At 44.6% G+C, this 15275-nt stretch overlaps 1 protein-coding gene across 1 annotated transcript in view; it reads left to right on the top strand.

Annotated features, from left to right (window-relative positions):
• Window positions 1–565: 565 nt before the first annotated feature.
• Window positions 566–15275, top strand: part of LOC123750849 (kynurenine formamidase-like) — a 59655-nt gene continuing 44945 nt past the window's right edge. The window contains exons 1-2 of the mRNA XM_069325041.1: window positions 566–586; window positions 1838–2030. Of these exons, the coding sequence (XP_069181142.1) occupies window positions 566–586; window positions 1838–2030 (214 nt within the window). The remainder of the gene's footprint in view (window positions 587–1837; window positions 2031–15275) is intronic.

Below are 15275 nucleotides of genomic sequence, written 5' to 3' on the forward strand. Positions count from 1 at the left end.
ACAATGAGGGTTTTTGATCTGCTCCTCATCACACTTTTTTTGCTTTATTTCCTACTGCCACTTGGGTAGCCTAATCATCGCCGTACCTTTCTCCCAAATATTGGTCACATGGGCTATTGTTGTCTCTCCACTCTTTCTTCTTTGTTCCTGCTGTACGATCTTGCCTCTCTTCGGAGCTTCGTTTACCCTGCTTGTGGATGCCGGCTTGGAATCTCTCAGAAGGGACTTCATGGGACATAGAGAGGAACCATCATTGTGTTTACCTCGACAATTGCAGCAAGATAGTAAAACTTGTTCACTTTTTCAATCTTGACTTTACACTCTTGCGTGTCATGCTTCTTTCACAGTAAAACTGGGTCAAGCTGGCCTTTCCAAGGCAAATGTCCCCAACGAAAACATTTCATGCTTATTGTGGGCTACTCAATATATTTTGCCACTTTCCTGTATCCACGTCCAAGCACAGAAAGTCTTCTGGAGCCTCACCCTTTAAAAAGGCAACAATTTGGCTTTGTTTCTCACCTTGTATAATGTTTCTCTTAACCCACACAACACTTTCATTGTTGAGATGAAGAAATTCAAGATCCAAGTATGTCGGATAATTAAAAACTATAACCTTTGTGTAAATTATTCCCAACTCAGAAATGACCAAAAGAATATTCTCAAATCTGGCAGTCGTCAGAACTGCCTCTTCTCTCCCAACTGTTATGTAGGGCCGGTGAACACCTTCCTTAAATAATGGTTCATATTCACCAGATTCCTTGGACAATTGAACTATCCACTCCAGCTTCTGGTGAAAGTTTAGTTGGCACATAGAAGAAAATAACAGCTGCTTCCTCCTATTAATCTGTGTGTCTTGCAGTGTGTGTGGTCCTGTTGTGTTCTTCTGGTGAGGTTCCTGTTGAGATTGTCTTGAAATCTCAGCAGGGTATCAAACTTAAGCGTTTGAAACCAACTTAAAAGTTTGAAACACTGGTCCCGTCTGGCGACTATTAATACACTTCTTCGGTCGTTTGTCCCTGAAACTTTTACTGTCATTTATCTGTCTGCGTATATTCTTCCATTTTCTTTACCATTGCTACCTGAAATGATCTGGAATCGTCTGTTAACCTCACTCTCAGACGCTTCGGATATTGCAGAAGATCTCCTTTCACTCGGGGAGACCACCTCAAATATATAGAGACGGAGCAGTGAAGGAGAGAAAAACTTACGAGTTTAACAGTAACACTCAGAAGGGAGTTAAGGACTCCTTCAGAGATTTGGTGTTTTTGTGGTGGCGAGGTCGAAAGTCCGAGGTCCCTGTACATTGACAGTCAGGAAGAGACTGTGCCAGGGAGAGCATTGGCTTTACATCACTCTTCACAGGGTACGAGGTCGGGTGAGTGTGTCTTCCACTCATTGTGTGACTGGGGTACCTTTCAGAGATAGGGACGCCCCCAGCAGAGACGAACGCGACGCCACAACAGTTCCTGATACTAGGCCACCAATATAAGAAATTTGTTAAATACAGGGTTATTACCCAATCTTATGTTCCCTAACCTTAACAGAAATTATTATGAGAACAGAGTATGACTCTTTAGGAGGGCGAGGAAAGTTAATGGCGACTGCAGGTCCTGTTGCTACATTATTAGCACCAGTAGAGTTCCAATTCACATATAATTGTTGAGTATATTGTTTTGGTATCATATAAATCATATTGACTTGTTTTCTGTAGATATTTCTTTAAATAATTAGCTTTGATGGACTGTTCAATTCCATCAAATATGTAATACATCGTCATTTGTTATTACTGCATGTGACTGAGTTCATCCAATGTACTCCTTATTGTGTCCGTGAGCAGGAACTGGAGGAGCAATACTCGCCCACGAGGTGGTCCAAGCGCTACTCCGACGAAGAGATCATCGGTGCGCACGTGAGGATAGCCTCAGAGCGTTCCCAAGCAGCCAGGAACACCGTCAGCCACCGCTGCAACATCTTCTATGGGCAGGGACCTCGCGCCTCCCTTGATGTCTACGGCGAGGACCTCCCGCCTGGTATGTTCACCTGTTGCTACTCTAGTTGTCATCGCAATCTTGCCCCGACCAACACTAGCTCACGTTCACGCGTTTTTGCCATCTGGAAGCCTCAAATCTGAAGTAGTTTCACTGTCTATTGTAGGCAATCTGTCCTGTTCTACGCAACCCACATAAGCAACTGAAGCTGATGTTTATTACTCCAAGAAAAATCAATATTACTGCCTTCAGTTTTTGCTAAAACGTCCGGATTTTGACGTTGATGTTGATATTGCCAAAACTGTGTACATTTGTTGCATTTAGGTATTTATGAGAGAATTTAATTATGCTTAGAATGAACTCTGCAATATTTCCTTACAACAATAATCTGTAATGCATAGTATTAAGAGCTGCAAAACTGGGGCAAAATGGCGATCTTTTATAACTTTCAAGAACCACTATGGACAATCATTATTCATGAAATAATTGAATGTTTTCTGTTTAACAAGTTTCACTGAATGTATACATCTAGCTTATCATGTATAAAACTTGCCGTCCTCGTATACATCTAGCTGTACAAATATACATCTAGCAGTACAAATATACATCTAGCCATTCAGATTAACATTCAGCCATCCTCGTATACATTAAAACGCCCTCGTATACATCTAGCCATCCAATTTTGATAAGCAACATAAGAATCAATGGTTTAATCAGGCATGTAAGGAAGAAAAGTAGCCAAGTACATGAACATGGAGAATCTCCAGAGAGCAGAGGGAGATACCAAGGGCCAGATTCACGAAGCAGTTACTCAAGCACTTACGAACCTGTCCATCTTTTCTCAATCTTTGGCGGCTTTGTTTACAAATATTAAACAGTTAATGAGCTCCGAAGCACCAGGAAGCTGTTTATAACAGTAACAACAGTTGATTGGCAAGTTTTCATACTTGTAAACTTTTTAATAAATGCTACTAAAGCTGTCAAAGATTGAGGAAAGATGTACACGTTGGTAAGTAACTGCTTCGTGAATCTGGCCCCAGAAGGCCAGGAATAAGTTCCTCAAAGTGAGGAGAGAAACAGAAAGACAGTATGAAAATCATATGGCAAGTAAAGCCAAGACCAAACCAAAACAGCTCCATGGCCACATCTGGAGGAAAACATCAGTGAAGAAATAAGTGATAAAATTGAGAAAAGGGGAGAACAGATACACAGAGGAGATGTGTAAAAAACTCAACGAGAGATGCCAGGAGGTCACCACCACCAGCATGGATTCAGGAATCGTAAATTGTGCCTCACAGGTTTAATAGAATTCTATGACCAGGCGGCAAAAATTAGACAAGAAAGAGAAGGGTGAGTAGACTGTCAGAAAACCTTTTAGCACAGTACCCCATAAGAGATTGTTACAAAAGTTGGAGAAACAGGAAGGAATAAAAGGTATGATGCTCCAGTGGATAAATGAATGTCCAAGTAACAGAAAACAGCAAGTTACTCTGATGGATGGGTCTAGTACTGCTCTGTACTTTCACCCATCCTGTTTCTGGTATTTTGTTGTGGTACTTCTTTCGTGAACTATAACCTTCGTGTTCTCGTCGAGGTACCGTATGGGTCAGCACATTACCCATGAGTCATCCAGTAACCTCAGAGACTATACCAATTTCTCTGAGGACTGCCAGAACCACCAAATCTTCCCGGAGGGTGGTAGAGCGAAATGAGGAAAGTGTAATGGGCATGTAAACCCGTGTAAATCACACACACTGGATTACACTGTCAGCTTTCATTCATTGGGGCGAAACACCTCACCACTAAAGTGCCAAGGAATGGACCCTCAGATATCTGTCTGCTCTCCAAGTGGCAGATAAATAAATTCGGATGAACTAAGATATCCCATCTTGTACTTGCTGCCCTCCGTTGGCTGAAGCTTTAACAAGCAACGTCGATAACACCACTCCGACGTTCCTGGTTTACCGATGGCCTACGACAGGTATCGACACACGCTTTGCCAGTAACCATGTGTTGAAATGACGGCCACCTCTCCTCTTACTTTCAGCCTAGTCCCTCTCTTCAATTCCTATTTCGAAATCCCTTTGCAGTGTTTTAACTGGGAGATAATGGGAGTATTTCCTTGGAGAAGACTTCTGTGGGGAATTTTCCCAGCAGGAATTTAATTGTTTATTTATTTATTAAATTATTAGATTCTTTAGTTTACGTTATTTTGTTATTAATTTAAAGCGAACTGTATATTTAAAAGTGGATCGTATGTTCTGTGATTATCCTGCCAGGTGTTTCCTGCTCACATAAATTTGTGGGGTATATATACACAGCCTAGTAATCAAATAACTGTTGAACATAATTGGTTACAATGTTAGCCTACAGCTAAAATGGAGTAGTATAATACTATACCCTGCATATCTGTTAAGTAGCGTATAGCCTAGTAATGGGCACTGGACATTCCTCAGTCACATATGCGAAACTCGTTGGTATAAGCCCTTGGTATAATAGTGATTGTGAATGCTTCCTGTTGCACTAGGACGATTCGTTGTAATTTTTTCTTCCCTTGGGCTGCACCTGCCAAGTAACTTCGAAGTAGTGAGCTGCTACTACAATACACAGCTTATAGCAATAAAAGATTATATTTAATTAGAACAAGAGTTTACCCTTCCGGATGGTGTTCAGGCATCATAACTGGCAAAATTTCTACATATAACTAATGGCCTCAATATACATATAATACAATTAAATTTTTCCGGGTACAATACTTTCCAAGATTAGCAAGATCTTCGGTTGATCGGAGACTCAGTGGTTCCTTTGTCGAAGTTCGTGTAAAATATTTAAGATCTGCACGTGTTGACTACTGAGGTAGGTTACTCTCAGTGTTGTTGTTTGCATGACCACGCGACCTGCAATGGCATGGCGTCCCGTACTTGACGCGGTCCTGGATTCGTCCAGGAACTCGGTTCTGAATTCGACAATTTTGACTTAGGGAAGTAGACGTTGGTTTTGATTAGGTTTTCATTAAATCCAGTCCTGGTGAATACTTTTTTATATTATATATAGGTTCCCAAGCTGGTGTTTTTAAGGACATGTCCTTATGTTAATAAATATTTTGGTAACGTGGCAGGCCTCCCATTCACTTTGAGAAGCCACTGAAACCCATTTTCTTCTAATGAAGTAATTAATTATCAAAAGGCACCAAACCGGGAAGGCTATGTAGCACCATCAAATGTGCGGGATAATCAGAGGGCGCTAAATATCCCCAAGGATGCCAATACGAGAACAGAAACGCTTAAGGTGAACGATATCAAAAGTCTCTGAGTCGCTAAGAATTCTATCTAGGGACAAGCGACCGCGGGGGATGGTCGGAAAACAAGACACACGCTCGTTCTGGAAATCAGGACATTCAAAAAGGATATGCATGACCGTAAGAGGGACAATGCAATTTGGACAGTAAGGAGCAGGGCGGCACTCTATTAAGTGACTGTGAGTTAAACAGGTTTGGCCAATATGTAACCTAGCCAGAGCCGTTTCCCACTTCCGGTTACGGTGGTAGGAGGAAGGCCACTGAGACACACGACTCTTAAGAGTACGCAGTTTGTTACCAAGAACAGAAGACCAACAACTCTGCCAGCGAGGAAGGATGGAGGCATGAATAACTGGGTAAAAGTCGGAATAAGGAATACCTTTATGGGAGATGGGACAAGCGCGGATAGCTTCCTTAGCGGCAGCATCCGCACGCTCATTTAAAGAGACACCAACATGGCTGGGAACCCAACAAAACTCAACCGACTTAAATTTACTGGAGATAAGAAACAGTCAATGTTGACTCTTGATGACCACCGGGTGGACCGGATTAAAGGACCCTAAAGCCATGAGGGCACTACGAGATTCAAATACCACCACAAAGGAGGATTGACACCGGGAAAGCAGGAGACGAAGAGCATGTAGAATAGCATAAAGTTCTGCTGTGAAGATGCTAGTCTTAGGAGGAAGGCGACACATATAAGAGTGTCAGGAAAAACAACAGAGTAGTCCACACCGTCAGCAGACTTATACCCATCGGTGATTATGCCCATCGGTGAAGATGGGAACGGAGTGGGAGTGAGAAGAAAAGTGCTCAAGAAAAGGCGTTTTAGAACTGTAGGAGGGGTAAAAGCTTTAGTAATGCGAGTCAGAGAAGTACAGAATTTGGGAAGGGGGACCCTCCACGGGGGCAAGGAGGGAACAATACGAGGAGAAACATTGGAAATATGAACCGAAAGAGAATCTTGTAAGCGAGACAAACGGACAGAAAGAGGAAGGTTGTGAAGAGGAACAGGAACTACAGGAGGGGTAAAAGTCAAAGCACGATAGAGGCGAGAGTGAGGATGCTGGAAGGATCGCGAAAGATAACGAAGACTGTAGCGATCACGGCGGTTCCGGAAAGACAGGAAGCCAGTGTCACTGTACAAGCTGAGGGTAGGAGTTGAACGAAAAGCACCAGAGCTGAGGCGCAACCCAGTATGGTGCAAAGGATCAAGACGGCGAAGAGTAGAAGGAGAAGCAGAAGAGTAGGCAGGGCAACCATAATCGAGTTTAGACAGGATGAGGGAGGAATGCAAATAGAGGAGCGTGCGCCTATCTGCTCCCCAAGAAGTATGGGACAAAACCTTAAGTAGGTTAAGGGCCTTAGAACATTCAACACGGAGGTAAGAGATATGGGGCGACCAAGACAAACGAGTGTCAAAGAAAAACCCAAAAAGCTTTGCGGAATCTTTGTATTCAAGGGGACAACCATAAAGTGACAAACAGGGACGAAGAACGACCCGCTTCCGAGCAAAAGTCATGGCACAAGTGTTAGTAGTAAAGAACTTGAAGCCATGATTGGTGGCCCAAGATGGCATCAATCGCAAATTGAAGCCGCCGTTGAAGGAGAGGTGAATCATCACCCCGACAGCAAAGAGTAAGATCGTCAACATAAAGAGCGGAGAAGATGCCAGAAGGGAGGGAGGAAAGGAGACCATTGAGGGCAACCAGAAAAGAGTAGTACTCAGAACACTACCTTGGGGCACACCTTCATACTGCCGAAAAGATGCAGAGAGAGTGGTACCAAGCCTGACTCGAAAGGTACGACAAGAAAGGAAGCTTTGAAGGAAGAGAGGGAGATTACCACGAAGGCCAAAAGAACGAAGTTGGGCCAGAATATGGTATCTCCAGGTCGTGTCATAAGCCTTTCTAGGTCAAAAAGGACAGCAACAACGGAGGTCTTCGCAGCAAAAGCAGTACGAATATTGACCTCCAAGTTCACCAGGACATCAGTCGTGCTGCGGCACTTGCGAAAACCAAATTGAGAAGGAGAGAGGTGGTGATGGTGTTCGAAGAACCACATCAGGCGGACATTTACCATACGCTCAAGGAGCTTGCAGACACAACTCGTGAGAGCAATAGGGCAGAAGTCCTTAGGGGATGTACCGAGAGACCCTGGTTTCCGAATAGGGAGTACAATGGCATCGAGCCAGTCCTAAGGGATGGACGACGGCTCCCAGACCTGGTTATACAGACTCAGTAAATACCGAGACGTGCAAGGAGGGAGATGGCGAAGCATCGCATAATGAACGTCATCCGAGCCCACTGCTGTAGATCCGCAGTGGGCCACGGCAGACTGAAGTTCAGAAAGAGAGAAAGGATTGTTATAGGGAAGGCGGAGATGAGTGTGGAAATCTAAAGGATAAGATTCAAGAACAGGCTTGCGAAGAAGGAAGGATTGAGGAAGATGAGAACCAGAGCTAACAGAAGAAAAGTGGGAAGCCATTTCGGTCGCGACCGCAACTGGGTCCGCCACAAGAATATTGCGGAGGTGGAGAACTGGCAAGACATCTGGAATGAACTTGCCCACAATCTTGCGGATCTTCTTCCAGATCTGTGGCAGAGGAGTACCGGACGTAATGGTGGAAACAAGATTTCCAACTCTCACGTTTAGCAGTACGGATGGTCCTACGGACCACTGCACTTGCCTCCCGAAATAAAATAAAAGAATCAGCCGTCTGCCGGCGGCGGTGTTTCTTCCAGGCTGCACGCTCACAGCGGACAGCCCGAGCACAGTCCGCATTCCACCAGGGAATGCACATCCGTGTGCCCCAGGAGGAAGAGCTAGGAATAGAGCGAAGGGCAGCGTCGAAGACAGTGTCATAAAAAAGAAGGAGGGTGCGAGGAAGAGGCAGAGAGGAGAGGTCAGAGAGAGTAGCATGGAGGGTGAAAAGGCTACAGTCAGCCATGGCAAACTGCCACCTAGGGAAGGAGAGGGGGAGGGGTGGGAGGAGAAAAAGGGAACGAGGACAGGGAAATGATCACTGTTATGGAGGTCATCAAGAACCTGCCACGTGAAATCTAAGTAAAGGGACGACGAGCAGAGAGAAAGATCAAGACAGGAAAAAGTGCGAGTTCGAGAGTCCACATGAGTGGGCTCACCAGAATTCAGAAGAGATAGAGAAGAAGCGAAGACGAACGATTCGAGGAGACGGCCTCGGGTGTTTGTCAGAACATCACCCCAGAGGGTATGTTGACAGTTAAAATCACCCAAAAGGAGCACCGGCTCTGGCAAGGAGTCCAGGAAGTGCTTAAGATCAGGAAGGGAAAGCGGGACACGGGAGGGAGATAAATGGAACAGACTGTATACCATTTACCCACAAAAACGCGGGCAGCAGAACAATAGATAGGTGACGAAAGAAGTAGGGGGACGAAGGGAATATCAAAACGAATTAAGAGAGCAGTAGAGTTATGGGCCCCAACAAGAGATTGGGGGGGGGAGGAAGAAAGGAATAACCAGGAAAGTGACCAGGACGAGCACCAAGCATGGGTTCCTGGAGACAAACACAAAGTGGTGTAAACTGTGTAATTAGAAGTTGGAGTTCATGGAAGTTGGTATAAAATCCACGAATATTCCACTGAAGAATAGACATTATCAAAGAGAAAGGACAGTAACAGAGAACAAGAAAGAAACAAAGGTAAAGAACACAAATTATAAAAGAACCTCAGGATCAGGAGACAGCAAAATCAGGGTTAAGGGGCATGGGTAAACTTAGTAAGGATGGAGGGAAGGAAGCAGGAGGACAGGTCAGAGGTGGACTGACGGGGTCCGGAGGAGGAAGAGAGAACTGAGAGGGGCAGGCAAGGACAGCTGGAGGAGGGGGGTGTGGGAACCGACCTGTGAGATTTATATTTATTTAATTTATATGAATATATATAGAATTTATATTTACGTTAATTTATATACTTCGATAGCAATTTGTATAATGATAAGTGGACTGTATTTCTGCAATAATCTCATAATCTCACAAATCGATCCTCTACACATTAGGGGGGGTTATTAAATTAATATATATATGCAGCCAATCAAACTACAAAATTAACTACATACATTGAAGAGGTTCCTTATCTTATAGTACAGCAGGTTAGTCCACCAGGTATAACTAGGGTGTAGACACCAAATTATCCTCTTTGAGGTAGCTTCCATATCACCCAGTAACTGGTGCACAAAATCTTCCTCGTCTTGACCTGTCAAAAGTGCGCTAGCTGTGAAGCCAGAATCCTATATATGACAAGTATTTCAGAGAAAACTGTACATGGAACATGAAGACCTGGCTTAATTACCTTTAGTTTGAGGCTTCCACGTGATCTAACCGGGTCACCCTATATCCTGACATTAATGGCCATAAATGAATGATAAACGGGTTTCGGATAGACACTTAACTTGAATTTGTAGACAGCGTGTTGACAATGGTACACCTTTGGTTTCCATAACACTACGTCCAAGTAAATTTAACAGGAGCCGAATTTGCTCCCCTGTGAGCCTCTGGTCTAGTCTCAACAATGGCTGTTTAACACTCCATACTATTGACGTTACTGGCCGACATTGTCCAGAATGATAGGAGCCGAATTTGCTCCACACGTCTCGGAGGTGACACAACAATGGCTGCCTCCTTCCTCCCTGACGCCTGGCCTACTTTGTCCAGATTTCAGAAAGTGATAGAAGGGTCACATTTACTCTACTTTAATATTGATAATTAAGTTAATTTATATAAGATGTTTTTATGATGGTAAAGTCCAAAGACTAATGTATTTAAGAATAATTCCCAGCAGAATAGCTGGTGAATTATAATGGTATGTAGTGATGATATCCCGTTTTCTTTAGATGGTAATTCCACTACAAGTTACGTTTTCTATGGGTAACTTGTTTATACAATACAGCTATTATCTGAATGATATTAAATAGTGTCGGATTTTCCGACAGGGGGGGGGACGGGCAGAAATCAGGGAGTGCACCTCAGGAAGGGCAGCAACCGAGAGGGAATCGGGGGCGAAAGAAACCTCCATATCTGGGACAGGGGGGTCTGACCACTGAATTGGGAGGGGATGTAGTGACAGAATCAGAGGGAGGCGGGCGAGGAAGAAAGCATAGCCTTCATACCCGCTGGAGAGGAAGAAGGAGAGGAGCCAGGCTTATGTTTCTGACTCGAAGAGACAGGCGTTCCAGTAACAACATACCGGGCGACAGACTCAGTGGTCTCAGCAGAAGAGGAATGGGAGCGAACAACACGAAGATTACTGGGAGGATGATGGATATCAGCCTGGACAGACAGGTGGTGTGGAGGGTCAAGAGACTGGGGGAAGGGGCGGGAAGAAAGAGTGAGGGGAGATGGGGAAGAAGACAAAGGAGATATGGTGGACTGGGTAGGAAGGGGGGAAACCCCAGTCGGAGAACCAGGAGGGAGACCTGCCGGGACAGAAGGCAAAGGAATAGGGGAGGAGGTGGTGGGTGTGGTTGGGTTTAAGTCCTGGAAACGGTTGTGAGACTGAGGAAGGTGGGAAAGATGAGGAGAGGTCGAACACAACACGCGAGTGTAGGAGACGCCCGTGAAAGGGGTGAGACAACGAACTTGACGTCTCGCTTTAGGACAAGACAGACGATCACGGTGCTTCAAGTTGAGGACGGCTTCCTCGAGTATGTAGTGTATACACGAGCGTGAGAAAGTAGGGTGGGCTTCACCGTAATTGAGGCAGTGAGCCTGGGGAGAACTGCAAACGGACTTAGAAAGACTGTCGTCTCCACACATGAGGCATAGATACACAGTACTTGTGCATTTGAGGACACCGTGCCCGAGCTTCCAACACTTATTGCAAAGTCTAGGAGAGGGAATGTACTCCTGAATGGAGCATCTGGCACCAGCAAGAATAATAGAGGGCGTAAGGACCCTACTATCAAAGGTGATTTTAACAACTCGAAGGGGCTGACGGCGACGACCACGAGGGGGTCCAGTAAACGTGTCCACCTGGAGAACAGAATGGCCTTAGGCTTCGAGGATATGTTTAATATACTCATGGCAATCTTTGAGGCCCCAAACACCAGTTGCAACATGGTGTGGGAGGAGAACAGTGCCAACACTGGCATTTAACCGAGCGTTTATGGAGACCCGAACAGGGGTCTCTCCAATGCAGGACAAAACGGCTAAGCGAGTAGCTGCATCCTTAGAAGGAGCAGCGACGACACGCATACCATAACTGGTGGAGTTAAAAGTAACAGAGGCATCTACTGAATCAACAAGGTATTTTTGGAGGGAGAAATCGTCAGGAGGAGTAGAATCCAGATGGTGGAGATCAAAGTATTTAACCCACGTAGCGGGACCAAACAAGGCGTGGTAAGTATTAGTACGGGAAGGGATCGTGTGAGTGCGGCCGTGGCGGGGACGGCGTTGAGAACCCCTAGAGAGAGAGGGGGTAAAAGGCGCAGTAGTCACAATGAGAGACGAAGCCGTGCCAGGGGCCGAGGTGGTCACCACTGGGGGCTGGGAACTCGACCCTACCGCAGAGGAGGGAGGGGAACTGAGGGGAGTAGTCAGGGGGTCGGGGCTCCAATGCAGGCTATAGGGCCTGGTCTTCCAACACAGTCCGACTCGGGGGCTTGGTCGCCCACCCCACGAGCCTGAGAAGGAACATGGGAAACATTATCGGCCATGAAAACGAGGAAAAAACTTTTATTCATGAATGTGCCCCCACACCCACCATGGAGCCACAATTAGAGGCAGGACACCCAACAAGAAGCTATCGCCGATCATGTCGGGGCCTCCTAGGGGTGCGTCGTGAGTATACGCCCCACAAACGCCACCTTAAGAACCGTCAGTCCGTCGAGATCGGGTTCAGTGACGAAAGGGGGATTGACAATAAAAGGTTCCCCTCGCTCTCGACGTCGGGTACTACAGTTCTACGGGTTATCTTGAGATCTTGAGGTTATCTTGAGATGATTTCGGGGCTTTAGTGTCCCCGCGGCCCGGTCCTCGACCAGGCCTCCACCCCCAGGAAGCAGCCCGTGACAGCTGACTAACTCCCAGGTACCTATTTACTGCTAGGTAACAGGGGCATTCAGGGTGAAAGAAACATTGCCCATTTGTTTCTGCCTCGTGCGGGAATCGAACCCGCGCCTCAGAATTACGAGTCCTACGCGCTATCCACCAGGCTACGAGGCCCCCTCTTGAGGCCATACTCTTGCAGGAGGGTGCAAGAGTATGCCTCCTCAAACACCCGGGCATCAAAATAGAAGAAGTCCAAGAGAATAATCAAAACAGGCAAAAGGTCGGCAGGAAATGACAATTAGAAAGGAGAAGTGGGGGGAGAAAAACGAAACACAAGGAAAAGAAAAAGAGTTCTGGCAAAATTGGTAAAGACAGCAGCAGGAGCATAAGGCTCCAAAAGGACAGAGGACTGACCCATGGAGCATAACACTCCGTCAGCCGCCCACCAAGACCCCTCACGGCATTCTTCTAATGACGTTAGTGGTTAGTAAAGTTAAAATGTTCTTAACATGACCGTTTTGGCTTGATATGTTAGGTGTTAGTATTTTAGTGTCGAAATTTCTGACAACTTCTATCTCTGGCATATAGTTTAGTATTAGTATTATTAATTATTATTAAGTATTAGTATTATTATTAGTATTTAGTATTTAGTATACTGTATAAATCTCCACAATCAGCGATAAAATTTGAAATTAATTACTTAATTAAAATTAAATAACTTTATTATTTTTCAAACATTTCTAAAATCTTATATGTGTCATTAGGCTACAAAATCGGTTCTTATACACAGAGGAAATCACATAAACGTGGTATATCAAAGAACAAATCCACAGGATCACAGGATCCTTCATCCTATATGCTACAGGATCCTTGACAATGAAACCTATGTGTTGAATGTTCCCAGACGCGCTCTAGTCAACTGTACCACCACATGGAAAAAAATTGCAACCTGGAGTACTACTGCACCCACAAGGGTCCCGAGGCTTCCGCTGGAGCCTAACTGGGGGTTTCACACAGTTCACCCAACCACTCGGGCTATTTTGTGAACATCCATCTGACACCCTCCAGTAGGTGGACCTGGTGGACGACCTGCAGCTGTCCCAATTTGGGCAACCACACTGTGTAATCTCGCCCAGTCGTTCCCGGTGTTGGTAACCAGAGACACATTGGAGGAGTCACTTTCCGGCTCCTCTCATTTCCGGGCTGTCTTTAGACGGTAAGTCACATGCATCCCGAATCTGTGTGTAGGTTTCAGGTAGCGGCTTCACATGCTACTTTTTGCTAACACTCCATCAAACGGTCTCCACGAACACTCACTGTTCACTGGACAGTGAACATTTTATTTCACTGGAACTGTCACTGCTGCCACGATATTCCTTCGTTTCAACAGATGAACACTCGCGTCAATGACCATTGGCAAAAACTGTTACTGGTTGACTCACCTCACTTGAGCTCCTGTGCACATATCACTGGTCGTAGTTGTGACCCACTGCTATGATGTCCTTGGCAGCCTACACGCTGGCACTGACAAAATGCTACTAATCATTGTTCTTACCGATACCGTCACAGGTCTGGACTGCACTGTTGTAATGGCATGCTCCCAAGTACTGACTGCTCGTAGAATAGAACTTTCCCCCATCAATCAGTGAACCTACTGACCTCAAATATGTAAGTTGTAAATGTCTAGGATTGAGTGAAAGTCTAAGTAAAATCCAACAGTTTAGGGGCTAACTTATCTACATGACAGCTTATATACAATATTTATACATATTCACGACCAAGTAACAATGAAATAAGTTAACACTAAGCACAAGTCACAGCAGCTAGATGTCACTAAGCAAAGATAACTCAATAGCAGGGGTGTGTTAGAGAGCATATGACTGGCTGCTAAACTGTGGACATGGTGGGTAGTGACATTACATAACCAGAATGGGAGGCGATAATGCCTCAGCATGAACGTCAATAACACAAGTGAGTGTACTATCACTTTGCCTTCAGAAAAACTATATGAGAGTCAGGAAACTCTCTTCTGAAGTTAGAGTCCACAATGACTGACAAATGGCAAAGTAAACTAACTCATCTTCAAAAGTTAGATCTCACAATGACTGAAAAATCTGGCACAGTCAGGAATCTCTCTAGAGTTAAAGTCCACACAGGCATCAAAATATGACGAAGTCCCCCATTTTTTAATAAAAGTAAATACAACAAATACAATAAGAAATGGCATTACAAAAACAAAAAAACAAACTCGGGCTACAAATTATGTACAATGAACACAGAGCAAGGTACAAAAGCAGAAACAAAAGAACAGTAATAGAATATTAATTACAAATACAATACATGCACAAAATATGAAACAGGGCACACAAAATGTACACAAAATTTACAAACAAATTTTATACACAGAAACTTGCCAGTGACACAAAAGGAAACCGGATAATGAACAGTTGAACTAGGTGGGACAAACCAAGCCATGAGGGCCACATGGAAAGAACAAAAAGCCAAACATACAGAAATCCATGGCCAGAACACGCAGGAATCGGGAAATACATAACAGAACGACCACACACACACATACACACAGAGAGAATAAACACAGGAACCGGGAGACAGTGTCCACAACCACACCCCACACACACATGGGATTGTTTTTATTTATAAAAGGAAATACAATAAATACAATAAGAAATATCATTACAGAGGAACAAAACAGAAACCCAAACCCGGGTTTCAAAAGTTTACAATAAACACTGAGCATGGCACATAAGCAGAAACTCAAGAACATAGTAAAAATACTTAAGCACAAACATGAAACAGGGCACAAAACAGGAAACAAAATTTATTACACAAATTATATACACAGAAAGAAGCCATTGACACAAACGGAAACATGTCAACGAACATAGGAACCACAATGGACAAATCAAGCCCTGCGTGCCACACCGAAATTATAAACAGCAAACACATT

This window comes from Procambarus clarkii, chromosome 15 (assembly GCF_040958095.1).
Source record: "Procambarus clarkii isolate CNS0578487 chromosome 15, FALCON_Pclarkii_2.0, whole genome shotgun sequence".
NCBI lineage: Eukaryota > Metazoa > Arthropoda > Malacostraca > Decapoda > Cambaridae > Procambarus > Procambarus clarkii.